The 27316-nt window shown below is 33.4% G+C and overlaps 2 protein-coding genes and 1 long non-coding RNA gene across 4 annotated transcripts; 1 reads left to right on the top strand and 2 right to left on the bottom strand.

Moving 5' to 3' along the window:
* Window positions 1-6025: 6025 nt before the first annotated feature.
* Ist1 (increased sodium tolerance 1-like protein) lies at window positions 6026-9766 on the top strand. Its single transcript, XM_089700582.1, has 7 exons — window positions 6026-6315; window positions 6395-6557; window positions 6749-6968; window positions 7151-7293; window positions 7841-7966; window positions 8370-8420; window positions 8998-9766. The coding sequence occupies exons 1-7, from the start codon at window positions 6134-6136 to the stop codon at window positions 9238-9240; spliced, it is 1128 nt and encodes a 375-aa protein (XP_089556708.1). The 5' UTR covers window positions 6026-6133; the 3' UTR covers window positions 9241-9766.
* Window positions 9767-10455: 689 nt separating this feature from the next.
* Window positions 10456-10930, bottom strand: LOC149484417 (uncharacterized). Its single transcript, XR_016316267.1, has 2 exons — window positions 10663-10930; window positions 10456-10554 (listed from the first exon to the last, which is right to left on the bottom strand). It is a non-coding gene; the product is annotated as an uncharacterized LOC149484417 (long non-coding RNA).
* Window positions 10931-10940: 10 nt separating this feature from the next.
* Plap (phospholipase A2 activator protein) lies at window positions 10941-27077 on the bottom strand. 2 transcript variants are annotated; one of them, XM_089700562.1, is made up of 16 exons: window positions 26846-27077; window positions 26524-26757; window positions 26153-26343; window positions 25613-25754; window positions 25197-25354; window positions 24441-24582; window positions 21198-21378; window positions 20832-20941; window positions 20294-20383; window positions 18322-18480; window positions 13916-14039; window positions 13600-13660; window positions 13397-13522; window positions 12937-13082; window positions 12424-12548; window positions 10941-11977 (listed from the first exon to the last, which is right to left on the bottom strand). In XM_089700562.1, exons 1-16 carry the CDS (start codon window positions 26980-26982, stop codon window positions 11803-11805), a joined length of 2301 nt encoding a protein of 766 aa, XP_089556688.1. In that variant the 5' UTR covers window positions 26983-27077; the 3' UTR covers window positions 10941-11802. The 2 variants fall into 2 exon arrangements, with proteins under 2 accessions (XP_089556688.1, XP_089556687.1); XM_089700561.1 differs by lacking the exon at window positions 25197-25354 and adding an exon at window positions 25022-25179.
* Window positions 27078-27316: the final 239 nt, after the last annotated feature.

The following is a 27316-nucleotide window of genomic DNA, read 5'->3' as shown; positions in this document are numbered from 1 at the left end:
TGAAATCCAAGATGGCGCCGACAAAAATTGTACATCTTTTCGTCATGGGTGTCATTTTCATGGTTTTTGGGGTAGCTATTAACCAATATGAGGTCAAAACTGAAATCCAAGATGGCGCCGACAAAAATTGTACATCTTTTCGTCATGGGTGTCATTTTCATGGTTTTTGGGGTAGCTATTAACCAATATGAGGTCAAAACTAAAATCCAAGATGGCGCCGACGAAAAATTTGACATATTTTCGTCATGGGTGTCATTTTTATAGTTTTTGAGGTAGCTTTAACGAATATGAGGTCAAAACTGAAATCCAAGATGGCGCCGATGAAAATTGTACATCTTTTCGTCATGGGTGTCATTTTCATTGTTTTTGGGGTAGCTATTAACCAATATGAGGTCAAAACTAAAATCCAAGATGGCGCCGACGAAAAATTTGACTTTTTTTCGTGATGGGTGTCATTTTCATGGTTTTTGGGGTAGCTATTAACGAATATGAGGTCAAAACTCTAATCCAAGATGGCGCCGACAAAACTTTTACATCTTTTCGTCATGGGTGTCATTTTCATGGTTTTTGGGGTAGCTATTAACCAATATGAGGTTAAAACTGAATTCCAAGATGGCGCCGACGAAAATTGTACATCTTTTCGTTATGGGTGTCATTTTCATGGTTTTTGGGGTAGCTATTAACCAGTTTGAGGTCAAAACTAAAATCCAAGATGGCGCCGACGAAAAATTTTACATCTTTTCATCATGGGTGTCATTTTCATGGTTTTTGGGGTAGCTATTAACGAATATGAGGTCAAAACTATAATCCAAGATGGCGCTGACGAAAATTTGACTTTTTTCGTGATGGGTGTCATTTTCATGGTTTTTGGGATAGCTATTAACGAATATGAGGTCAAAACTAAAATCCAAGATGGTCGTCGAATTTCAAGATCGCGTCATGGTAATACTGTCGCGTTATGGAGCAAGGCGGCGATTTTGGTATCTATGAATCTGACACGTTTTCTCGGCACACACGTTCTTTTTTTTATTATCTTCGTTTAAATGTTTTAGATAAACTTTATTTTAAAAAAAGTTTAGCGAATATATTTAAAGTTAATAATATCTGTTAGAATATAAACACAGATGATGATTGCCACAGAGTTGCGTTTTATATTACATTTCTAAATTCTAATATTTAGAATTTAGAAATGTAATATAAAACACAACACACAATTTTAAAGAACATTGAAATGCATATGCATTTCAATGTTCTATTGTTTTTTTTAAGACTTTCTACAAAACTGTAGTTTTTAACGTTTTAGTTATTTTATTTAAGTTTACTTTAAAGGAGTAAGAAAAATATACCTAATTATCGACGGTTACATTGGGGATTTGGTAATACCTACATAGCTGTCTCAAAAACCTTGATAATGACACCCATGCCGAAAAGATGTAAGAGTTTCGTCGACACCATCTTGGATTTTAGCTTTGACCACATATTGGTAAATAGCTACCACAAAAACCATGAAAATGACACCCGTGATGAAAAGATGTAAAATTTTCGTCAGCGCCATCTTCGATTTTAGTTTTGACCTCATATTGATTAATAGCTACCCCAAAAACCATGAAAATGACACCTGTGTCGAAAAGATGTAAAATTTTCGTCGGCGCCATCTTGGATTTTAGTTTTGACCTCATATTGGTTAATAGATACCCCAATAACCATGAAAATGACACCCATGACGAAAATATGTAAAATTTTCGGCCGCGCCATCTTGGATTTTAGTTTTGACCTCATATTGGTTAATAGATACCCCAATAACCATGAAAATGACACCCATGACGAAAATATGTAAAATTTTCGTCCGCGCCATCTTGGATTTTAGTTTTGACCTCATAATGGTTAATAGATACCCCAATAACCATGAAAATGACACCCATGACGAAAATATGTAAAATTTTCGGCCGCGCCATCTTGGATTTTAGTTTTGACCTCATATTGGTTAATAGCTACCCCAAAAACCATGAAAATGACACCCGTGTCGAAAAGATGTAAAATTTTCGTCGGCGCAATCTTGGATTTTAGTTTTGACCTCATATTGGTTAATAGATATTAGATACCCCAATAACCATGAAAATGACACCCATGACGAAAATATGTAAAATTTTCGGCCGCGCCATCTTGGATTTTAGTTTTGACCTCATATTGGTTAATAGCTACCCCAAAAACCATGAAAATGACACCCATGACGAAATGATGTCAAATTTTCGTCGGCGCCATTTTGGATTTTAGATTTGACCTCATATTGGTTAATAGCTACCCCAAAAACCACCCACATTTGCAAATGTGTTTGCTACTTAGGAAAAGTTCAGATTTAAAGATATAGATAATGTGACGAATTTAATTTATTTAATTCCGACTGTTTCTCGGAATAACATACCTACATTTACTAAGAATTGCATACAATGCCGGGTTTAATATATTGCCGGTAACATAATATTATGTATGATAATAATTCTTAAAAAAGTATTTTATACATTTCTTAAAAAGCTTCGATATTGTATACAATAATACAATTCATATTCAAATTGTTGTAAAATAGTCCCACTTTTTTAAGTTGGTTGAATACACTAAAATACTTATAAGGATCGTACCTACTAATAAAAGTAACAAAATGAATTTTTTAAAGTTCCCAGTTCTGTATAGTTCTAAAAAACACGAACCTAACCTAACCCACCCCCTTATCCAAACCAAAAAATTCTGATTACGAATTTTCGGCATATTACAAAATGCCGGCCGTTTGTAATTCGGCGGATTATACAATCCGATTGCGACATACATACCCCTCGTCCCGCGTACCTTGACCTTCCAATATCTTAGATGTTTTACATTTCCGACTGTTTGTTAGGAAATGTATGGATTTCCTAGGAAATGTGTACTATAAAATAATTTATTTCACTCATTTCCATGCGATTTTAGGAATTACATACATTTCCTGGGAATTTTATACAATGACGGATTACATACATTTCCGTTAACATATACTTACAATGTTTATAATTATAATGATAAATAGGCAGAAAATAACGGTCTATATAATGTTATGTTATATTATAACCAGTAAATAAAATAAATATTTAATTAAAGTTTATGTGTAAACTGTAATTCCATACAAATGCAGGGTTAGAACAGGATTTTAAAATATGTCTCCGGTATTGGAAACGAAAATTATTAATATTTGTCAAACTGGTTAAATGGTGGTGGAATGTTGTTCCAACACTTATGGCTCTTTCAATTTATGCGTTTCGTATCGGACCGCTAGTCGCTACAGTGCCGAAGCTGTGCGTTTGTCGTACGGCGCACGGCCGGTCGTTTGTTTTCATACAAAATGCACGGTGCGGCAACAGCGCGGCGTCCGTACCGCGAACGCTCGACAGCAGGACGGCAATCTACAGATCACCCATATTTGGCAATCTCGCTTCACCTAATGGCCTTGTCTGTTCAAGCCGAAATGAATTAATTACCTACTGCAAAAATTAAATAATTTAGATTACCTGGAAAAGACAAGGAAAATAAACTTTAAACAAGTGTTCGACCGATTATTACCAAGTAGGTAAATAAATTAATGACAAGACAAGGTAATTAATGCTAATAATTTCCTAAAGAAAACATTTTTTTCAAAATTTTCACATAATAGGTACTAGTACCTAACTAGACTCAAAAGTTTATGATAAGTCAATGAATGATAAATAGAATAGGTATGTTTAAGTAAAATGAAGTAGTTTATTTTACAATAAATTAATCTTATAAATTACCAACTTTCATTCTACGGCTTCAACCGTGTGCCTTATTTAATCCCTGTTCCTACACCTTGAATCCTATTTATGCAACAAAATTGAGATGTCCTTTTTCAACGTAGGTATGTACCGTGTATGTATATCGAAATTTCCGTCAAAATCGGTTCAGACGCGTGCGGGAATACCTATTTTCTCGTGGTCCCACTATTTTCTATTTTGTCCTACTATGACGGAGTAACTTTCGTATTTATCTACAAAACAGAAATGATTTGATTGTTTGTTTGTTTGTATTGAATAGGATCCGAAACTACTGGATTGATTTGAAAAATTATTTCACCATTCGAAGCAAAAATTATACCTACCTGATGAACATAGGCTACTTTTTATAACGGGAAAATACTTCATTCTTATGGGAATCGATGTCGAAATATTTAATTTTAGGCGCATAAAGAAAAAAAACGCAAAGGATCATTCAAAACCTTTTCTACGGTTTAAATCTCAAAACTTTTTGGTTCATACTTCATATAAAGGTAATCTGATAGGATTATTTAGAAAATAAAACAAGATGACGTAGGTAGGTATTTAACTTTAGTTTCGATTTATTATCATTATGATGATTTCTTGATATTCTTAACGACGCGGTTGGCGCAGAGGTAAAGTAACTGCCTACTGTGTTGACGGTCGCGGGTTCGATCCCCGGTCAGGGCAAATATTTGTGTGATGAACTTGATTATTTGTTTTTGGGTCTGGGTGTTATCTATATATGTATTTATAAAATATTAAATTATATTTATCGTCGTCTAGTACCCACAACATAAGCCTTAATTGAGATTACTGTGGGACTAGGTCGATTTGTGTAATATTGTTATTTATTTATAATTTATATACTTATAATTAAATGTGACTAGAAATAATATACTTACTACGGTTTAAGTATAGGTTGTATTATGTATATTATTTTGTAATGAGATCTTGCAATCAAATATTCACACAATCTCGCAAGTTTTCCGACAATTCATTTTTCGTATGAAAACGATCAATACACTAGGTACCTACCTAATATAAGCCGCTACAGGAACGCAGTTAGTAATAATTAATAACGGCTTTAACCCATTTACAATATTTTTTATAGGTACTGCAAAGGCAATGAGGTTATGTATTAAAAACGTAGTACATATATTATTATTAGTCTGTGGTCTGTGATATTATTATTAGTCTGTGTTAAAAACGTGAAAAGTAACGTAAAAACGTCTTAGTGCCATCTAGTATTCGTTTAGCATCGCCAAATCGGAGGAGAATAACTTGTTTATAGTAGTTTCATGAGATGGCGTTGTTTTGAATATAAACTTTTCTGTAAAATTAGTTAAAATCGAGTGAAAATTAAATTAAATAGGTAGGTTCCATTTACAAAAGTATGTAAAAAATTATAAAAAGCAATGAAATTGCAATTAAATCTAATTTTATTTTTTGCTGGTTAAAATGATACACTTAGCGGCATCTATTGGTAGACGGATGGCATTAATCGTCTTTTGTATGTAGTGAACCAGACATGGTATTACTAAAACTATTAACTAATACTAGGTTGTAGTAGGTATTGATATAAATTTATTTAATTTATAATGTGTTAACATATACTATACAAATGACCGATATCAAAACGATTTAGTAAATAGCACATCTAAATAATATGCAGTAATTAAAGTGAAACTTTTATTACATTGTCTCAAACTTTTTGGTCTGTGTAGCGCATGTCGCGTGTATCGCGGCTGCCGAGTAGGTATACCTACTCGGCAGCCGACCGTCACGCGACATGCGCTACACAAAGCAGTGTTCGGAACCGTTCGAACAGTTTCACTTTTACCGTGGTTTCATAAAACCACACAACATTTTTTTGTGATATAAATCTTTTTTTACATTTTACTTTTCTCTTTTGAAGTTGTTTTTCTTTATCGTAGTTATTTTTAATGTACATGTACAAACATTTGTTTTTTTTTAATTATACCTTTTTTTTATCAACTGGCAATTTAGTTTAGTTTTCTCTAAAAATTTCTGGCAACACTCATGATGATATCGGAACGATTTTATCGGACAATGTGAAAGGGCAAATTGTATCCGATATCGGATATGGGGTATCGGCGTCCGATATCCGATATCGGATCGGATAATGTGAAAACGCTCTAACGGAATACACCCGTGTGAACTGTCAAACTCAAGTGTCAAGCAAGTCACAGTTGACAGTTATATAGTGGTCAAGTGGTGATTCATAAATTATTACAACAAACAATACAATCGTATTAATCAGTCCTCATTTCTAAGTTAAATTATTTACATAAACTAATTTCGTCTTAAACAAGATGTTTTCAACAAATCCAAACTACACAAAGTTGAAGACACATCTTCGGCTGTCTGTGAATCGCCTGAAACTTCTGGAGAAAAAGAAAACAGAATTGGCTCAAAAGGCCCGAAAGGAAATTGCTGAATACATAGCTTCAGGAAAAACTGAACGGGCCAAGATTCGAGTGGAGCATATTATCCGGTTAGTTATCGTTATGTTTCATAGTTTATTGAAATTTTTAAAATTGTTTTTTACAAATAAATTGTTTCGCAATTTACAGAGAGGATTACATGGTGGAAGCCATGGAAATAGTGGAAATGTACTGTGATCTAGTATTGGCACGGTTCGGATTAGTTACACAGATGAAGGATTTAGATGAGGGGTTGGCGGAGGCTATATCTAGCCTCATATGGGTTGCCCCCCGCATGCATACTGATGTACAGGTAATTTGATTGTTTTTAGCGTTATATGATGTTTGTTTAGAATGGCCTGGAAAAGACAATATGGCTATTTGCAAATATCATGTTTTTGATAAATTCTTAACTTAATCTAAATAAACTATGAATGTACACACTTGTAAGTATATATATGTAATTGTAAACAACACAATGATAAAGATAATATGTTTGAACAGGAACTCAAAGTGATATCAGATTTACTGACAGCCAAGTATGGAAAGGTTTATGCGGAAGCTTGTCGCAATGAAAGTGTCAACACCATTAGTGAGAAGCTGCGTCACAAGCTATCAGTACAAAGTCCTCCAAAAATACTTATTGAGAGGTATCTCATTGAGATTGCCAAGAATTATAATGTGGAATATGTCCCTGATGAGCAAGTTATGAGGGAGGAAGAAGGTATTTAACAAAGTGTCTACATGGTCAATAAACTAATAATAATTTATGTTCTAAAGTGATTCTGATAAAACTGGATGAAACACATATTTATGACATATGAACATCTTGTGCAATTTTCCATAAAAATGGGTCAATAAAAACAAGAAAAGTTATTATTCAAATGTTTTAATGTTTGGTTTCAGCTCGCGATGCATTGTTAATAGATATAAATGGGCCACCAAACCCACCTGGCTTTATTGGCTACCCACCGCAGCCACAAATGCCCCAAATGACGCAAATGCCCAATTTACCACAACCTTCTGTTACACCTTTTAGCTATCCATCGGTAAGTATGACTGGAGCTTTTAGTTAATTATTTAAAAATATTGATCCTTAGCCAATGTGTGTCTTAATATGTGTATGATGTTTCTAGAAAACTCAATAGAAATCATCCAATTATGATTACTCGTTATTTGGAAAATGACTATTCTCTTAATGATAATTATAAAACCTCTATTATCTATTCCTAATGATATCCTATAAAACCTCTTTTGGCTACTGTTATAAGGGTTTTTTTCGTTGAATGTTTTCAAATTACTTGTATATTACACTAGCTGTGCCCCGCGGTTTTTCCTGCAGTGCTCCGCTCCTGTCCATCTTAGCATGATGATATATAGCCTATAGCCTTCCTCGAAAAATGGGCTTTCTAACACCGAAAGAATTTTTCAAATCGGACCAGTAGTTTCTAAGATTAGCGCGTTCAAACAAACAAACAACTCTTCAGCTTTATAATATTAGTATAGATAAATTCGTAAATCTCCCAAATAAGTCTGATTCTATAAATTTGACATAACAGAACTTGTTCAAGTTTTTATTGTAGTAATTAATTTCAGATACCATCTGGTGGCAAGGCTGGTGGTTTTATAGCGACACCCAATTACGGTGGTCAAAGCAAGCCTATGAGCTATAATGTACCACCAGGTGTTGATTCTAAGACTCTGAATAACAGTTTCTTGCAGGTAAATGTTTTTGTTTATTTAATTTTGCTAATGATCTGTGTTAGTTTTGCTATTTAGAATGATTTTTTGTTTTTAGTTTAAATTAATGTTGTATAATTAATTAGTTTGCGACTGCTTTTTACTCTTTGTAGATTATTGTATAGGTTTAAAGTTGTTAGTTATGTAGTCTGGAACCATAAGACTCATTTGAGAAACATTTTGTGTCCCTAGAAATGCTATGATTACACAAAAAACAGTACACTCTTATACACATAAATTGACCTAACTTGAAATAAAGTTTATTCTGTTTTTCCAATGCCTCAATTAACACAAGTTTTTTTTTAAATTTGAGATCCAACATACATTAAACTTCAAAGCATGGATTTATCAATTTTTAAGTTGACCTAAAATTTTCCTTCCACAGGATGAAATGTGCAACCTACCACCTGCTTATGACAGCATTGATCACTCTTTGGTAATAATGAAAACATACTACTAAAATACTATTTTCTTTATTGGAAAACATACAGAGACAAAGACAGAGATATATAAAACAAAAAAATCTTATTAACTAAAGATACATGAAAATGCCTCCTTATAGACTACCAAACATCTATATATGCATTTAATATTTAAAGTTTTTTTTCATTAAACTTTTATTTGCGAGTTTTTCATTTAGAGCTTGTAGTTATAAATTAGATGCTGTAAAGTGTAGTTAAATAGTAGATTCAAGTCACTATCATAGTCTTATAATATTATGCCTTATTTTTTGAACATTATACACCACTGAGAACAAAAGGCGTTTATAAAAATACATAAGAAAAAAAAAATTCAAATCATCATAATATCCTTCATCACTCAGTTTCTTTTCTGCTCCTTATTATAACAGATTTCGAGTGATTATTAACATGATTTTTGCTTTGTTCTAATACATGCTACTGTTTCCGTGACAGCTCCACACACTCATACTAATTACACCACCAAAATACTTAATAAATACCACAAATATGAAGTTTTACATTTTTATGTACAATTGTAATATATTTTTCCAGCCACCGAACTTACCGAGTCCGAGTAACGCATCTGCGCCTCAACCACAACCAAGAACCAAACCACCAACCAATAATAACTACTTCCCGGAACTTCCAGAACTACCCTCAGTTCCTTCAGATATCATTCTACCCTCAGTGCCGAATAGTTCCAACTCTAACACGTCCAATGAACCAAACGCACCCGACGAAATCGACTTTGAAGATCTGAATAGACGTTTCGAAGAGTTGAAGAAGAAAAAATAAAAAATGTATGCGTGTACTAGAGTACACACGTAAGAAGTGAAACTTCTTTATGACCTTAAAAATGTCACGAGTATGGCGTTACGCAAAAATGTCACGCGTACGTCGTAACGCAAAAATGTCACGCGTACAGCGTAACGCAAAAATGTAACACTAAATTTTTGTCCAACCCCGATAAAGAAGTTTCACTTTAACAAGATTGTACTCGCTTGTTAGAGCTTTGTTTTTTTAATGTTATTTTGGTTGAAAATAAGGATCTGCAAGTGGTGATATATATTTAGTTAACACATGCACTCATTATGTATGCTGCTTCAATGTATTGAATCAAGTCATCCACTATTTTTTACTAATTCAATGTATGAAATGTTTATTGTAAATATGTGTATCGAATTAATCAAAGATATTTTTTTAATTTTGTATCATACTCGCTTAGGATAAGGTTGAATTTTATTGTCACTCAGTACATTGTGATAAATGATACAATAAAATAAATATGTATAAAATTCATTTATTAAACCATTGTTCAATATTGCATTTTTATTACATCCCAATTAAGATTAAGCCACATTACGATAAGGTTTATCATGGAGGTATATTCCTGTTTATCACATTAATAACTGTTTAAAATATATTGCTGAGGAATTACAATTAAAATTGCAATAAGAGTATTCAAATTGCAAACTAGCAAAAGTACTAATAATGACACAGTTAAAACAAAAAGAGTTAGAACTTGACAGCTATAGTTTCCAAACGCCGTAAAACCTTGTTTCTATCATTCAGTGCCCATTTTTAGCTATCAATTTATTTACATAGTTATTTTCAGGTAGAATATATGTTTACGGATATGGCTTACTATAGGTAAACCAGAATCTGATGGCAATTAGGGAAATCAAAATTTTGAGTGTGCAACCCTAGGGAAAATGGACTGAACGATCTTGATACTGCTTATTTTTTATTTTGTCCTCAATATCATTACTCACATTACATAAGTGGACAATACTGTACTTAATAATGAGATATCCACTTAATATTATGTAGGTACATACTTAAGTACATGTATAATATACAATTATACAAATTACTTTTATACAGGTAATACATTATTATTTACACATACCTATATTTGTATATTCATTACCAGTATGCCATGTGAAAATATCGATATAATGATAATGTAGATCAAAACTGCTTATAATTTTTTATAAAATAAAATAAAAATTAAATAAAATTATGTTTATTTTCGTAAGTATTAACAGACACACATTATAAAATTGACTTGGACAGCTTGGACTTGTCGAATAGCCGTATTGGAAACTCCTGTAATAAGTTTTCATAAAATTATATTCTAATCAACAAACAATATTATAGTTACCTACATATAATATTTTTTAATTTATAGTATCAAAACGTGTAAGTCCAATTTACCAATAAAATCTTCAAAATTGAAAATTGTGATGTGTTTGACCCTTCTTCATCGAATGTTTTTCTATACACATTATAAACAACACCTCTTGCTTGTGATCGCAGCGGCTTTTTCAACATTTTCGAAGATTTTTTAGACAAAATCTTAAAAATTATTCATCAACTGCAAAAAAGACAAATAATTTGACATCCAATTTGATAGTTGTCAAATAAGTTGCCACATAAAAATCTTTTATTTCTTAAATATAAATATGCCATCAGATTCTGGTAGACCTATAGCTTGCTAACGCCTATTAAGTAAAATCTTGAAAATAGCGAATAGCGATATTGCTATACAATAGAACTTTTGAATTATCAAAAATGCCTACTTATATTTTTAACAGCCAAAAAGATGACAAATTTATCCATTGACTGAATAAAATTTCACAAAACTTTAAACCAGGATTACCTGGTATGTATGTGATATAGTAATATAGCAAATTTAATTCGCCGAAATGAATGAATTATAAAGTCTTATTCCTTAAATTTATTTAATAATAATAAAAAAAAACATCTACTACGATAACAAACCAAAATAAAAAACATTTTTTGAGAACCACACACTAATTTATACATTTTCAAAGCCGAAAATTTTTCTAACAAATAAATAAGAGAATGCCATCGTTAATATAAAAAGAAGACACAGATACCTATAAACTACGTATTGGCGTTTTGAAATGAATTACAGTAAAATATGAGCGTACTTTAATTTTAGTATAATTATAATTAACTAGACTCACAATCAACGCACCAAAGAAAGTAAAAAATGTCCGAGAGGCTTTGTATACAACATTTTAATACCTTATTTCATGGCAGTAATGTTCAAAGTCCATTGTACCGCTCATTAGAAAACTCTACCCAATACACGCGTAGGCAGAGTTTGGCTTCGGACATTTTTGAGCGTGATTGAGTTGTTTATCGTTCGTCAATGTAAATTAGATATCGTTTACTTTATTGCATTTAAATTAAAACAAGACTGGATTAACATTATTTTGAATGTGTTCATGATATTTGTGGCATCTGAAGAGCTTGGGCACTTAAGTCTTTCAATAATCATCTAACGGCATATATCAGGAAAATCAGGAGTTAGAATTATACGTTTTTTCATAACATTCTCAGTATTTGTAGTGCGCAAGTGTTGATTTTCTTAAAATTAGGGTCGACAGTGGAACTCTCTGCCTTCAGTCTGTTGTGGAGTTGCGGGTTTGAGACGATTTTCGTTTGAATCATCACTTTGTTTGGAGATTCAGCTAGCAACGTGCCGAGCGCCACTAACCCTCTGTAAAACAAAAAATTAATTAATTCAGTTTTTGATTCACATACAGTAGGGGTATAATCATACATTTTTTACATTTATTTTCATGGAATTATTATATAAATATGTAGATACATAACATTTCACAAAGTATTTTTCTTATTTTAATATTTAATTTTCCAAAAAAGTTTTCGTAAACAATACGGGATTTAAAGAGTCGGAGAATTTTCACTACCTAAATGTGACGATATCAGCTATTATGATAACTTGAACATTAAAAAAAAAGACGTGTGGCACTCGGGGACTGCCGCGGTAAAGCTATTGCATGCTATGCCTTCAAGCCACACCTCCGCGCCCGTCGGAGTGGGGAGCGTGAGGTTTTTCGTTACGGAATTTCTGGATTCGGTCCCCGCGCTCAAGGCTATGCAATAGCTTAAAAATCTCAACAGAAACAATATATTTATATTTACCTAAAGAAAGCTTCTTTATCGGTGATCCTATTCAACAAGTGTATGATGCAATCCGCTAACTCCACTGTATCAGACTGTTGGGCCAACGCGACCGATAGGTTTAGTACAAGAGACGATGCAGCTATCTGTAACAATATTGTAATCAAAATAAATTAAGTATTTTTATACTGTGTAGAAAATGTTATGTTTTATATGAATATAAAATTTTCTTAAATTGGCATTCAATTCAATCTCAACGGAAATAATAAGAATCGATTTCTTCAAATAGTCATTGTGCGCTTATTTTAAGACGACCTTTCGAATGTAGTGTAGTGTGGTAGTTTTAAAAAAATGACTTTTTATGAATAAGTATGTACTTGATAAAGCTTACATGAATCAAACTTTCAGTTTTGAGTTTATAAGCAAACAAAATATCCACTTTAAATGTTTTTAGGAATCAACACATATATTTTGTTTCAACGAAAAAAAATCACCATCTTTTAAATACACCATATACCCATCCCGCTCGCTCACCTGCGCGTTATTATTCATCTGAGGGAGACAGATGATAGCGTGCACGACACTTTCACACGCGGCTAGTACGAGCATCTCGCCGGGTAGGTCACTGAATGCGTTGACTAGCACACGCATGGAGAGCATTTGGTTCGCTGGTATGTTATCTGAAATTGGAAATTATAATAAATAATATTTTGTTTGTAGTGATTTAGTTATACATATTGACAAAAAAATTTACCGTAAAAAATTATGATTAATGAATGAATCTTTTTGTTATTAAGAAGCTTAATAAGCTGTTATCTGCTAAGTTAAACAGAAAAAGAAAGATGAAATGGTCAAACAATGAATAAAAATAAAACTTTAGACTATGCACGCATATTATAAGTTTATGAAAAAAAAAAAAAGATTAAAACCAATAGCGAAAAATCTCGATTACTGTCCTATGATATTAATAAAATAATTAAAACAAATTTATTACCTGGAGATAATAAAGTGAGTAAGTATTGAACAAACGTCGGTCCATATGAAGTGTCGAATATTAGCCCATTGATGTCTTTGTTCCTTACTGCTAGTCTCGTTACGTCCAAAACGGGGAATAATATTTCTGAAAAAGTAAGTTGAAGTTATATTTAATTGCATACTTTTTATTAATTAAATAAAAGGATAGTTAATTTAAGTTACCTTTTGGCCACTCCAGCATTTTTTTCAAGGCAGTAACAGTCTCGGGATTAAAAGTTGTATTCTAAAATAAAATTAATAAAACATATTTCAATTATTGTTTTCATGTTTTAATCATTGAAATACAATATAATTTAGTTAGGTCGTATTACACGCAAGAAAGGTTTTAAATTGAATGTTTAAAATATAAAAATCGGTGAATTTAATCTAAAACAATTATGTTTTTAATCATGTCATCATTAAGTTCCTTTATTAAAGTATAGATATATAGATAGATATACTGTATAGATTGTAGATATTAAATGTATAGTTTTCTTACCAATTCACCTAATTTAACAATATCTTCTAGTTGCGCATCTGTAAACGCGCTCAGTCCATCGCCCACTTTGCTGTTGAATTCCTTTAATTTTTCGTGTATCGCTTTTAAATTTGCTTGATCGAACCTAAAAGTAAACAATATTTAAATTTTTTAATATATTTCTAACGTCTTAAGATACGTCCTTGCCCAAATTGGAATAAGGAGCCTAAAAACCCTATGAATACATCAAGAGGGCCATACCATTTTTAGTTTCTAAATTAATCGTTGTTTCAATATAGATGATATTCCATGATGATCATCTATGATACCAAATGTAAAATTATAAATAGTTTTACCAAAGATATACATAGTTACTAGTTTTAATATAAATTGCCTTTTGATGTGCCTGCTGCGATTATTGAAGAATTTCCATTTCTGCTCGACATAAGTACTCTTTGTCTCTAAGAATAAATAATTATTACTCCTTTCTGTTCTGTTGTATGCAGAAGTCCAAGAGAATTTCTTTGCTACACGTTTGCGTCAGTCAGTTTTAATGTACAGTTTTTAATTTGAAAGTTGTGTTAAATATTGTCTTAGGATTTAATAACTTGAATTATTTAATTAGTTTTGCTGTTGGCTCTCGTCCAAAACTAGCGAAGGAACGTTCACAACATTCGGTTTCGAAATTATATCTTTAGGAAGGTCATTTTTAAAAGGCTTATTTAACCAGTCTTTATTCTTTTTCCGAAATTGTACCATAATTCTTTTACTGTCATTATATCTCGTCGTAGTCTTGGTAATAAATCGGCATATAGCAGTGTCCAGACTTTTCTCTTGTGCTTCTGAAAGTGGTGCCTTTAATATATTTGCAAGAAGACATTTCACAAGAATATTACGTTCCGATTTGGATAGGTCAAACGGTTTTCCATAGCAACCATTTATTTTTTTACTCTCTTGATCCAGAAATATGTATGCATCAAATCGGGTTATGACACGGGAATCTTCTGGCTTATTTGCGGGAATTTCTGAAGAACCAGAAGTGCTGGGATTGGCCTTATACATAACGTAAGGCGTTCGATATCCAATTGTTTCTATGAATCCAATGAATTTCAGCCAAGGCTTTCTTAATTATAATTAATTTTTGATTAGGCAATATTCTCGCTTCACGCTTCACAGAGTAAAGCCTTGATTTGAGCTTTTTTTGGTGATTTTTCTATTATTATTTTTTATTGAAACTTTTTCCAACCAATCGATAGACAAAACGATATTTATTTAAGAGCGGACAGAACGCTGACACAAACAACCGTTTATTTATTATTATTATTATACATGATTCTCCGAACTAACGAACCCGTTTTATGGAAATGGCCTTAGTCCTTATACAGAAGTAACTAAACATTTCAATAGCGTGATTCAACGCGTGATAGCGCCCTCTAGTTTGGCTTGCGGAATCTCAAGCAACTAAGCAATGTTTTTATTTTTTTTATTATATTTGTATAAAAAAACTAGATGATTACTAAGTTGTTATCAAATATGTTGAAATAATGTATTGTTCATATTACGAAAACGTGTGATTGAGAATTTTATCTTATTATTAGTAATTATAGGATTACACTTTTGGATTGAATAATTTAGTCAAAAAAATTAAATAAGATTGGGATACATTTGCGATTTGAAACTGCGAAGCTCTTTATTAATGGTTAATAAGATTCCCTTATTGGCAGAAAGATTGGCATTTAAGGTTATGGCGGAAAATTATTTATTAAAAACCCGGTATCTTCTTTATACATTTTTTTTGGGAACTAAGATAGCAAGCATCGAGGGAATGTTACTCTTAATTTGTGATCGACCATTAAAAAAAAATGTGTGCGTGTACTAGTGTACACACGTAAGAAGTGAAACTTTTTTATGACCTTATTTTTCAAAAATTAATTTACATACTATATATGCATTCCTCTACCAAAAAAAGTCAATCCATCCATATTCTCCGATTTTCGTCCCATCTGTGTCCTACCCTTTCTTTCTAAAACCCTTGAACGACTTGTCCAACAACAGTTATGTTTATTTTTAAATAAACATAACCTGTTTAATCCTTTCCAATCCGGATTCCGTCCCGGTCATGGCACGACCTCTGCTCTTATTAAAATTACTGATGACATTCGTTACGCAATGGATAACAAGCAACTCACTCTACTCACACTGTTAGATTTCAGTAACGCATTTAATACCGTCGACCACGACATATTGTTGAGTTTGCTTTGTTCTCTTAACATATCTCCAGAAGTAATTGAATGGTTTCGGAGCTATCTCCAAGGACGTCGACAGAGGATCAAAATCGATGATCACCTGTCATCATGGTGTAATATCACTGTTGGCGTTCCTCAAGGTAGCGTGTTGTCTCCAATCCTTTTTTCCATCTTCATCAATTCTATCTCAGACAATTTATCTTCTCCCTACCATATGTACGCAGACGATTTGCAGATTTATACGCACGTTTCACTTTCTCAACTTCCTGAAGCTATTGAGCAGGTTAATAATGATTTAGAACATATCAACCAGTGGTCTAAAAACTTCGGTCTCTTAGTAAACCCGGCAAAAACGCAATGTATTATCATAGGGAGCTCTAAATTGACTGCTAAGATTGACTGGAACACTATTCCGAATAATTTAACTTTGGATGGAACGTCAATACCTTTCAGTGACTCTGTTAAGAACCTTGGCATTCACTTTGACGCAAATATGACTTGGAAGGTTCACCTCGAAGTTGTTCGCAAAAAGTTGTTTGGCGCTGCAGGCTCAATACGCAGGCTGCGCAATTTCCTGCCCATACCAACTAGGATTTCCCTTGCAGAGTCCTTACTCTTCCCCATCCTTGATTACGCCGACTCCTGTTATCCCGATTTAACCGAGAAACAACTCGATTCTCTAGAGCGCCTTCAAAATCTGTGCATCCGATTCGTATTTGGTCTCCGCAAATACGATCACGTATCCAATTTCCGCAAAAAACTTGAATGGCTTCCTATACGTTTTCGCCGGTATACTCATATGCTGCATTTATTATACGGTATCTTATTCGATCCTAAGACCCCCTCCTATCTTAAAGAAAATTTCAAGTTTCTCAACGAACATTCCTTAACTCTCCGTTCCTCTAACCTTTTAACCTTAAGTATTCCTTCCCACCGTTCTAATTTCTTTCACTCCTCCTTCACTGTCTCCGTCATTAACCTCTGGAATTCGTTACCCGAAGAAATAAGACGTGCTGAATCGATTTTTATTTTCAAAAATAAAGTTAAAAACTATTATAGTAAACTGTCGCAGGCCAATTGTTAACCCTCTTGTTTATTGTATATGCTTATATGTATGTATGTATATTTATGTATGTATATATATATGTATGTGTCCTTATATATATATTATATATTATATACATTATATTATCTGTGTAAGTATATAATATTTATAATACAGGTATATATGTATGTATTTACTATGTAGTTATAGTATATAAATATTATTCTGATTCATGCACTTTTATTTATTATGCACCACCATGATTAAGTTAACTATTTTCCTCGACTTTTTTGGGTTGCCTGGTAGAGATCGCTGCCAGCGATAAGGCCGCCTACTGTACATTGATTAATTTATTGTTAAGTTTATAAAATGTATCATATCTGGTGTACAATAAAGTATTTTTCATTCATTCATTCATTCATGCAACTTTACAGAAATACGTCGAATCACGCGTGGGATAAGAAAAAGATGGCGCGTAACGGAAAAATGTCACGCGTAACGAAAATATGTTACACTAAATTTTTTTCCAACCCCGATAAAGAAGTTTCACTTCAAAAATGAAGTTGTTCCAAAAACGATCAAAAAAATTGGTTGTCTGTAAAGTTTACTGACGATAGTTGAACGTGACAACGTCCGATTGTGCTTCTTTGTCGCTCGTTTCGCGCTCTCGCTTGCACTTCAAGCCTTACATGGAACGCCTCAGAGCGAGGTAACGCCGCACGAGTCATGTTTTTTCGTGCGCGCAGCTGGCTCTATCGAATTATAAGACGTTGTCACGTCAAAAACCCGGTATGTATCTTCTTTATACATTTTTTTTGGGAACTAAGATAGCAAGCTTCGAGGGAACTTTACTCTTGATTTGTGATCGACCATTCTAAAAAATGAAGTTGTTCCAAAAAAATTGGTTGTTTGTAAAGTAGGTTTACGATCGAGATGTTTACGTGATAACGTCTTATTGGTGGCAGCGCTCGAGATGAGACGGGAGATCGGTCCGTCTCTCTCTCGTTATACCTGCGATCGCGCTCGTGAGGTTTTGGTGTGACACAAGTTTCTGAACATGTCACCCGACTAAAACGATTTTAAAAACGTTATCACGTCAAAAACGGTCTAAAAATGTCCGGTGAGAGTTGACTCACCGTATGTACGAGTCGTGCGGCAGCAGCCTGTCGGCCGGCGGCACGCTTGCCGTGGTGTACGCAGATGCGCCGGTGAACGGGTCGGCCCCGTGCGGGACCGGGGCGGGCCCGCCGGAGCCCGGCACGTAGCGGGACTCGCCCGTGAACGGGTCTGCGAAACTGTGGATAGTTAAAAATAGTATAAGTAGGCTATTCGAACGCTAAAGCCCGGCACGGCACGCACACGCGTTGTCGAAACAGAATAATTAAGTACACACGCCATAAAACATTATAGATATTTAAAATTTAGAACATGATTATTTAATAATTTTAGAGAGTTATAAATAATAAATCAATTAGTTTGTTTAAATAATGGTACAAGATATTCTTTACAAAATAGTTTCTTTTTAATAAATGTATGTATCAGTGGCGGTACGTTCATACAAGCCGAAAAGCCCGGCTAGCCTTAGAAATTCGCTACGAGACAGGAAAATACCTATATTCACGTTTGAATATTCGCGCGCAATGAGCAATTCATAATCTGCTCCGAATTCAATGAAAACTCACCTACAATATAATATAATATGTATATTGTATAATACGCCTAGCATAAAACAATGACGAATTCGAGTAAACTTTTTAATTTCATCCTTCTTGCTATCGGAATAAGGTCGTACCTTTTATTTGGACGTTACAACCTAAATTCGATGGATTATAAACAGTGCGGTGTCTCGCTTGCACGCGTGGGCTTTTACCGGGCTTTGCGCTCATCTCTTCTAACGTATGAAATTTCGTCGGAGTAGATACATACCTAGATATAGAACTCTATAGCAATTTCTAAGGAAAAAAAGGCCCGGCTTTAACAGTGTGAAGATAGTTACGATTGCGCGAACGAACGTCGTGAATATTATTGTTAAATTATAGTTTGTTTGAGCGGGTGATTATACCGGTGTAATATTTTAGGTTAAGTTTTTCGAATTTTGTGGTAAAATAAGTGTCGCGACAGCAGATTGTGTTGTAAATTGTGGTGGTTTGCTTTGTGCTCAGCGGGGGAAAGGTAAAATCATTAAACTTTACTGAAAAACAATTAATTTCTTCATCAAAACCAACTCCCGATTTGTGCATTACCGAAACTAGTAAGTCACATAAACGAAATTTTAATTGTAATGTTTACGAACGATTTCATGAATGAGAATTACTTAGAGGAAGCCTTTCCCCAGCTGTTGAATCTTGCACATATTTTGTTAGTTACGATTCCTGCTAGTAAATAGGTAGTAGTTCTTCCACGGAGCGTGCTTTCTCATCGTTAAATCGTATTCATAGGTACGTATTAATTATTAAGAAATACGTATTAGTATTTATTTGGCCAAGAACGCCTTTCTGTATTAGGTATCAATAATTGCCATAGAAAAGTAGCTGTTAGGTACTTAATTGAATACTAAAACAAACATCTACTTTCTATAATTCCGATGTTATAAAATCTTTCCTTCAGAAAGATTGGCGTTTTGAATTAGAATATAAATGATCTGTACAATTTTATTAATAATATAATGTCATACAGTTTAATATAATTTATCGATTTTAATGATAAACGTTTGACTCAACTGTTTGAGGGCGCGCGTGAAAATTTAAAAGATTTGATTCGGTATGTAATATGTTCACGTTTTTTTATAAGTTTTATAACGAATATAATTACACAGTATACCTAGGTAGGTATCTTATTCATGAAAAGGGTACCCATCAAACACTTTGAAAAATTTGGGCTTGCCCAGTCCTTATACCCTAGGCACGCCACTGGTATGTATGTATGTATTCTTTTCGAATTTATATTAATTCTCAACAAAATATTTTTTCTTGAATAAGCTTCAATTCACATTTTATTGATTTTGGTCCTTCGAGCCGGATTTATTTTAGATAGTAACTGGAAAATTATAGGATTGATGAAAAGTAATATGTCTAGTTTAGTCGAAAAAAGTATATTTGTACAACTTACCCATTACTTGGAGTAGGCAACGAATCCAGCTTCGCATTTGTGATTATAAAGTTAGCTACTTGTTCTAAGTACACTTGGGGTAAGTCATTTCTGAAAAACGAAAAATATTATGAAGTTGATAATTTACATTTATAACTAATGGCAAGTCAAAAAAAGGAACAAAATATATATATATCACACCTTTTTTTGTCATTCTTATGTCTGTACACAGCAATATACAAGTAAATTATTGTCATTAATTTAAGGGGAAAAATGATATGCAGTGAAATTATTTAAATACTAATTTTTTTTTTACTTAAGCTAGGGAAGCGCTTGACCACAATCTCGCCTGATGGAAAGCTAAGATGCGGTCTAAGATGGTACGCGCTTCCCTAGTAGGTAGTAGGTACCGGTTCACTCTTCTCTTGAAGACCCCCATATTGTATTCGTCGGGGAACACAGATTCAGGAAGCGCGTTCCAGTCCCTTGCGGTTCGAATGAAGAATGTGGAATCGAACCGCTTAGAACTAATTAATGTATTTGGTAATTAAAATCTCACTTGTGTATAAACGCTTGCGCCGCCACCCACGGGTCTTCAGTCTTATTGAATGGCAATTTCAGTGGTGGGGCGCCATCTTTTATATCCACGCTAAACACAAAGTCGTATTCCTGTAATATTAAGAGTTTATTATGGTTATTTAATTGATAATTTTTGATTGGAATTACAGTAATATTTATGAAATAGATTAAAGAAAGAAATTAATGATCAAATCATATTTATACGACTTTTCACTTTCTATAAAACAAATAAAATTTTGTTTATTTAACCTATTTGGATATAGAAAAATGAGCTTTGGAAAGGGTAGAATTAGGTGGGCCACATTATAATAAATACTTTAAAAATTCAATAAAAAATGTTTTATACCTGTCCTTGATACATAGTCTTCCCTTCACTCGCCGGTTTAGCACCCATGACGTCACCGATCTCGTTCCACGTGTTTGCGCTAACGCTCCACGAGTAACATTTCACGTTTGTACCGCGACGGACGAGTTTCGTCTGTCCGTCTGATTTACCCGGCTCTAGGAGTACTTCTGGACCGGGTAGTCTGTGAAAATATTTAGTTATAATGTTAGTTGTGTAAAGCTTTTGGGTTTGTGTCTTTGAGATTATAGGCAAAAAGCGCGTGGATTCCACTGATAAAATAACTTATCTAAGTTTATTCTTCAATAATTGTCTATACCGTGCTACAAACCGAGAGGATATTCTATGCCCCGGTACAGGTATATTAAGAAGAGCTGGAACGTCAACACATTTACACATAGCACATGTTAGGCCGGGAGATACTGACTCAAAATTTCGGGTCATTTGTAACAGGATGGCGGTCTAGAGGGGTCTTAGTACGCAATGACAAAAAGAAAAATGATGGTCAGAACGCTGATACCGGCGGACTAGTCGCGTGGGCGTTAGTCACACTCGTCGGATAAATAGCGAAAGTCCAACGATTTGTAACACAAAAATTTTAGAATTTACCGATAGCCCTTAAAAAAGATGTAGGCGGTAGTGTCATGCCATACAGTTACGATATGACTTACAGTCCGCCATACCGACGTGAATGCGTTGATTTAAAAAAAACAATTCAACCATTTGTACCGGGCTCACTTTTGCACAGGTAACCATCGTCGTGCAGCCATTTACTAAAATCGCCATGCCATACTTTTCGGACGATTCCAAATGGTCGCCATACCGCGGAAAATCTGCAAATTTTTGAATTTTTTTTTCTCGCCAAACGATTTGTACCACCCTACATTTTTTTTTCAACAACTCCTGAATGATTATAAATAGAAGTGTGATAATGCCATACCTGTGGGAGGTGGCGAATGTGTATAAGATTTTTTTCTTATTGTAAGATTTTATTCGTAGTTTGAACGATTTGTAGCAGTATGGCACTAATTTTTCCCTCTATTAAAAGTATGGCAAATATAATAATGGTCACGTTGCATCATATACTTTCCAAAAATGCCGTACTGGTACAAATCGCCAATTCATATATATACAAACAAACAGAATATAATGATCCCATACTGTAAAAAATTATTTTACGTATTGTACAGTCGTATTTTTGAAACGTGACGAATAAATTAATTTTCAAGTATGGCAGCACTTTTTCCCCCTACTAGAAGTATGGCAAATATAATAATGGTCACATTTTATCAAATACTCTCCAAAAATCCAAATGCAATACTGGTACAAATTGTTTGGCGAAAAAAAATTTTTTTTTGCAGATTTTCGGCGGTATGGTGGCCATTTGGAATCGTCCGAAAAGTATGGCATGGCAATTTTCGTAAATGTCTGCACGATGATGATTACCTGTGCAAAAGTTAGCCTGGTACAAATGTTTGAATTGTTTTTTTTTTAATCAACGCATCGCGTCGGTATGGGGGGCTGTAAGTTACACCGGAAAAGTATGGCATGACACTACCGCCTACATCTTTTTTATGGGCTATCGGTGAATTTTAAAATTTTTGTGTTACAAATCGTTTGACTTTCGCTATTTATCCGACGAGTTCGACTAACGCCCACGCGACTAGTCCGCCGGTACCAGCGTTCTGAGTTCTGACCATCATTTTTCTTTTAGTCATTGCGTAATAAGACCTCTGTAGAACCGCCATTCTGTTACAAATGACCCGAAATTTTGTGTCAGTATCTCCCGGCCTATGTATGTGTCATATTTTGCAATTGTTTATAAATACAGGGTGATGTAATTGGTGTAGTACGAATATCTAAAAATCTATGAAGAATTTTGTGATACAGTAAATGGAAGAATTATAGACTATTTTACAGTATTTAATGAAATCATTTAATTTTTTGTTCATTTTCATTAGAAATGTCAATTTTTCTCACCAAGGTGGAAATTTGGATGATAAGGATCTTGTTAGAAAAATATAAATTTTGACTAAAATCGGCATTTTTTTTTCAAAAATCAAATTAACTACTAATTAATAATCAGAGTTATCACGTTATTAAAAAAAATAAGCCAAACTATACACAATTTTTACCTACTTGATGCAATCCTCAAAGATCATGGACATAGTGTATTGCGCCTTCCACCATACCATCCAGAACTCAACCCAATAGAGTTACTATGGGGCATAATTAAAGGGAAAGTAGCATCACAAAATGTGAACTTTAACTTGAAAACTGTGGAAGAATTATTTAGAAAGGAAGCAAATGCTATTAGTCTGGATATGTTTAGTGACGTTTGGAGAAAGACGCGAGAACATGAGGAAAAATATATTCAATTAGAACCAAAAGTAGATAATTACACTGACTCATTTATAATAACATTAAGAGATTCCGACAACGAAACATCGAATTCTTCGAGCGATGAAAGTTACAGTGAAGTAGAAGATTACGATTATGATTAAATAGATTCTTCTTCTTCTCTATAGATACTGCTTTCTGAATTGGTGGTAAATGTTAAAACTGTTAAACTGTTATGACGATTCAAAAGTGCTTCTAGAAGAAGTCTAATTGTATAAATGTTTGAGTTTGAGTTTAAAACCAATAGTGTGAAAATTATACAATAAACATGTAACACATATTTGTTAGCGCGTATTGGTAGGTATTACGTACTTCCTACAAATATAATATTTCTTAGATATCTTTACTCGACCAAAGTCAGGAATTTAATTATTATTTGATAATTGAATGATTATTAATACTTTTATCCAATTGATTATTATTAGAATAAATAATTAACTTCATCAATTGATTTACTTTTAAATTATAATTTTACAGGTAAATTATGAGAGCTTTCAGAAGTAATTATATTTGCATATACAATAAATATATCTACAACGCACCCATTTTACAATTAAAGTCTAAAATGAAACTAGAGTCGCATTTATTTTTGAACATACTGTAAGTGAAATTGCATAAGTGTGAGTACTGTGAACATGCCAGCTTTCCCTAATTGACCGATATGGCAAAAAGACGCGGGTTCAAATCCCGCCTCATGATGGATTTCTTCTTTGCTTTTTTTAAATTCTCATCTCATGCAATAGTTTTTACAGAATACTTATTTTGACTAATAGTTAATAAATACAAATTTTGGAGGATTTGTTTTACGCATCTCATTTTAATATAATTTTAACAAAAACAACTCACTCAGAAAGTTTAAATCCGCCGAATTCCTGTTGAGATGCCAGAGTCATTTTTTCGACATCTTGTTCAAACTGCTTCAAAGTTACCTCATCTGCGTATCGCGCCGGGTCTTTTGTAAAAACACGCACTAAACCGTCACTTGAACCTGAAATCAAATATATAGATGATAAATTTAATTAAATTGATTAATAAAAGTGCAGTAAGCGCCATATTTACATTAGACAGAATTTGGAGATATAATATTTTTCAAAATCTGTGTTGAACATGCTTTTGAAGTGTTGTTGAAATACAGAAAGTCGCTTAAAAAATTGGGAAAGAAGACATATCTTAAACTTCTTTCCCAATTTTGCACCAAAAACTTATTGAAGTGAAAACTTCTTTAGCGGCGTTGAGCACTTTTTCTGTAATGGGTATAAAATCTTAAACTCGCGTCAGGACACGTGACCTGATCGCAAAAGCGTAAGACGGATACCATTCCAAAATATCAAACATGCTGAACGTTAATAATCAATTTTTCACTTCTGCCGGCACTCCCGGAGTGCAACCCGTCTTTTTTTTATACTCATATTCCATACTACCATTACCTGTAACAATATCCCCATTGTCCAGACAAGTGACGCTCCACACAGACTGCACGGGCAGTCTCAGTTCCCTGACACAGTCCCCTGCCGCCCAGAGACGAACGCTACCATCTTCACCGCAGCTAGCAAAACCGTGCTCTACAGCCGGGTTTATACTTATATTCCATACTACCATTACCTGTAACAATATCCCCATTGTCCAGACAAGTGACGCTCCACACAGACTGTACGGGCAGTCTCAGTTCCCTGACACAGTCCCCTGCCGCCCAGAGACGAACGCTACCATCTTCACCGCAGCTAGCGAAACCGTGCTCAACAGCCGGGTTTATGCTTATACTGTAAATTAAAAAAAAATTGAAACACAAACTTACAAATTTGTAAGAAAATACAAAATTATTAGACACTGGATAATTCTTGTAATAGTCATTATTTAAAAAAAATAAATCAGTTTATAGTAGTGAATTTTCTGATTTCTAAACTAAATTTGTTACAAAGAAAACAATGAAAAGCAAACTACACCAAAAAAATTATTATATAATGGTATTATATAATTATGGCAAGTCATAAATAAAATTCATTATAATTGCTTCATACCTGTAAATATAATTAGTATGTCCATAATATGTATTGAGACATTCACCCTTATTAGTCCATAGTTTAATGGAAGCATCATTTGCACAACTGATAAATGTTTCATTACTCGCTACAGCTAAACCTCTCACACAGTCTGTGTGTCCTGGAAAATTGGAAAACAAGTTTAAATATATGAATCAAATTAGATTCTCTACATATTCATGTACATTTAGCGATCCATTCAACTTAAAATTGTCCAATTTTCTGTTTCATATGTCTGATATTTTTGTGGCCATATAAAAGATCAGTCCTCTGTGTTCAAATACAAATGACAAAAGTTTGCAATTATAAGGAATATAGCTTAACAATGTTTTAAGAACTATAAAAAGAAAACAATATAAATAGGCACATTTGTACACAATAGGAATAAAAACAACAAAAAATCGTTACTTCTTAACTTATATAATATTAACTACTTATAGAAAATTTGTTGCTACATTGCAATCAAATATATGATCTCAGTTAGAAATAAATAACAATAAAACTGTTTATTTAAATTACCAGTAAGTGTAGCTATCACTCCACCATCCTTTCTCCACAATTTGATAGTTTTATCCGCAGATGCCGTCGCATAAGTACAATTAGCGAGTTCTACAAATGCCCACACAGCGGCTTGATGTCCTTTCAATATGATGGGAGTCATCTGTGGCGAGTTTATATTCCATACCCTGCCCGTACTATCCCAACTGGAACTGTGAAATAAGTTTTTTTACTAATTATTCTAATAAGAATTTCTGATTAAATATTGAACACACAAGATTGTAAAAAATAACTACAATATAACATTATGAACTTGTTAAAATATGACATTGGAAGAATTATCATATGCATACAGTAATAACAGTAAAAATATATAATACATTGGTAAATACCTCAAAAGTATACCAGAATCTCTTCCTGGTATAACACTACATACTGCATTTTCGTGACCTTTTAAATTAATTTGCACGGCTGCGTCTTGCAGATTATAACCGAGAATTGTATTGTCATTACTTCCAGTTATCACCAGGCCCTCTGGAAACGCTTCACACGGCGGTAGCCAACAAACGCACGACACGAAATTGTTATGTCCCTTGTAAGTTACTACGTTTACGAAATCTTTCACCCTGTGGAGAATTTAATACTTTCAATTATGAAAAATATATACAATTTCTTCTCACTCATTTAAATGTGTAACAAAAGAAAAAGGCTCACCCTTCCGGATGCCATAGCTTTGCGGTTCTATCACGAGATGCTGATAATATACAATACTCTTTTGTTTTAGCTACGCAACGCACATCCATGGAGTGGCCGCATAGGACAGCGCTTAATTTATAGTCTGGGATAGCCATAATACGCTTAACTTTAGCTCCAGATACTTGAAAACTACAAAAAACTTATTCAGTAGACCTATGATTTCTGGATATCAAACAAACGGCATTGTCATTTGTCACTTGTCAATAATTGTTTTTCGTACGATTTATGCTGATGCAAGGATACAAAGTTATTTGACAATTGTATAAAATAATTATTAATTAAATTTAAAGTATCCTTATTTAATTTAAATTTACTTCATAATTACTTAATTATCAAGAAAATATTAAATTATATATTATTTAAAATTTTAATATATCGTTAAATTATTACGCAATAATACTTTCATATATTTTATTGAACGCAACTTTG

The sequence above is a fragment of the Colias philodice genome, chromosome 11 (assembly GCF_061535455.1).
Source record: "Colias philodice isolate Cphi_HAF_F1 chromosome 11, ilColPhil1 Martin Lab GWU primary, whole genome shotgun sequence".
NCBI classification, from domain to species: domain Eukaryota; kingdom Metazoa; phylum Arthropoda; class Insecta; order Lepidoptera; family Pieridae; genus Colias; species Colias philodice.
This window is presented reverse-complemented; position numbering and strand designations above follow the sequence as displayed.

Bases quoted from the DNA above. Each gene is read 5' to 3' on its own strand.
- Ist1 (XM_089700582.1), top strand. From the start codon at position 6,134: ATGTTTTCAACAAATCCAAACTACACAAAGTTGAAGACACATCTTCGG. The intron at 7,294-7,840 runs GTAAGTATGACT...AATTAATTTCAG, and splicing joins CACCTTTTAGCTATCCATCG to ATACCATCTGGTGGCAAGGC. The intron at 7,967-8,369 runs GTAAATGTTTTT...TTCCTTCCACAG, and splicing joins TGAATAACAGTTTCTTGCAG to GATGAAATGTGCAACCTACC.
- Plap (XM_089700562.1), bottom strand. From the start codon at position 26,982: ATGGCTATCCCAGACTATAAATTAAGCGCTGTCCTATGCGGCCACTCC. The intron at 13,661-13,915 runs GTAAGAAAACTA...ATTTTATTTTAG, and splicing joins TTGTTAAATTAGGTGAATTG to AATACAACTTTTAATCCCGA. The intron at 11,978-12,423 runs GTAAATATAAAT...TTTGTTTTACAG, and splicing joins GATAAAGAAGCTTTCTTTAG to AGGGTTAGTGGCGCTCGGCA.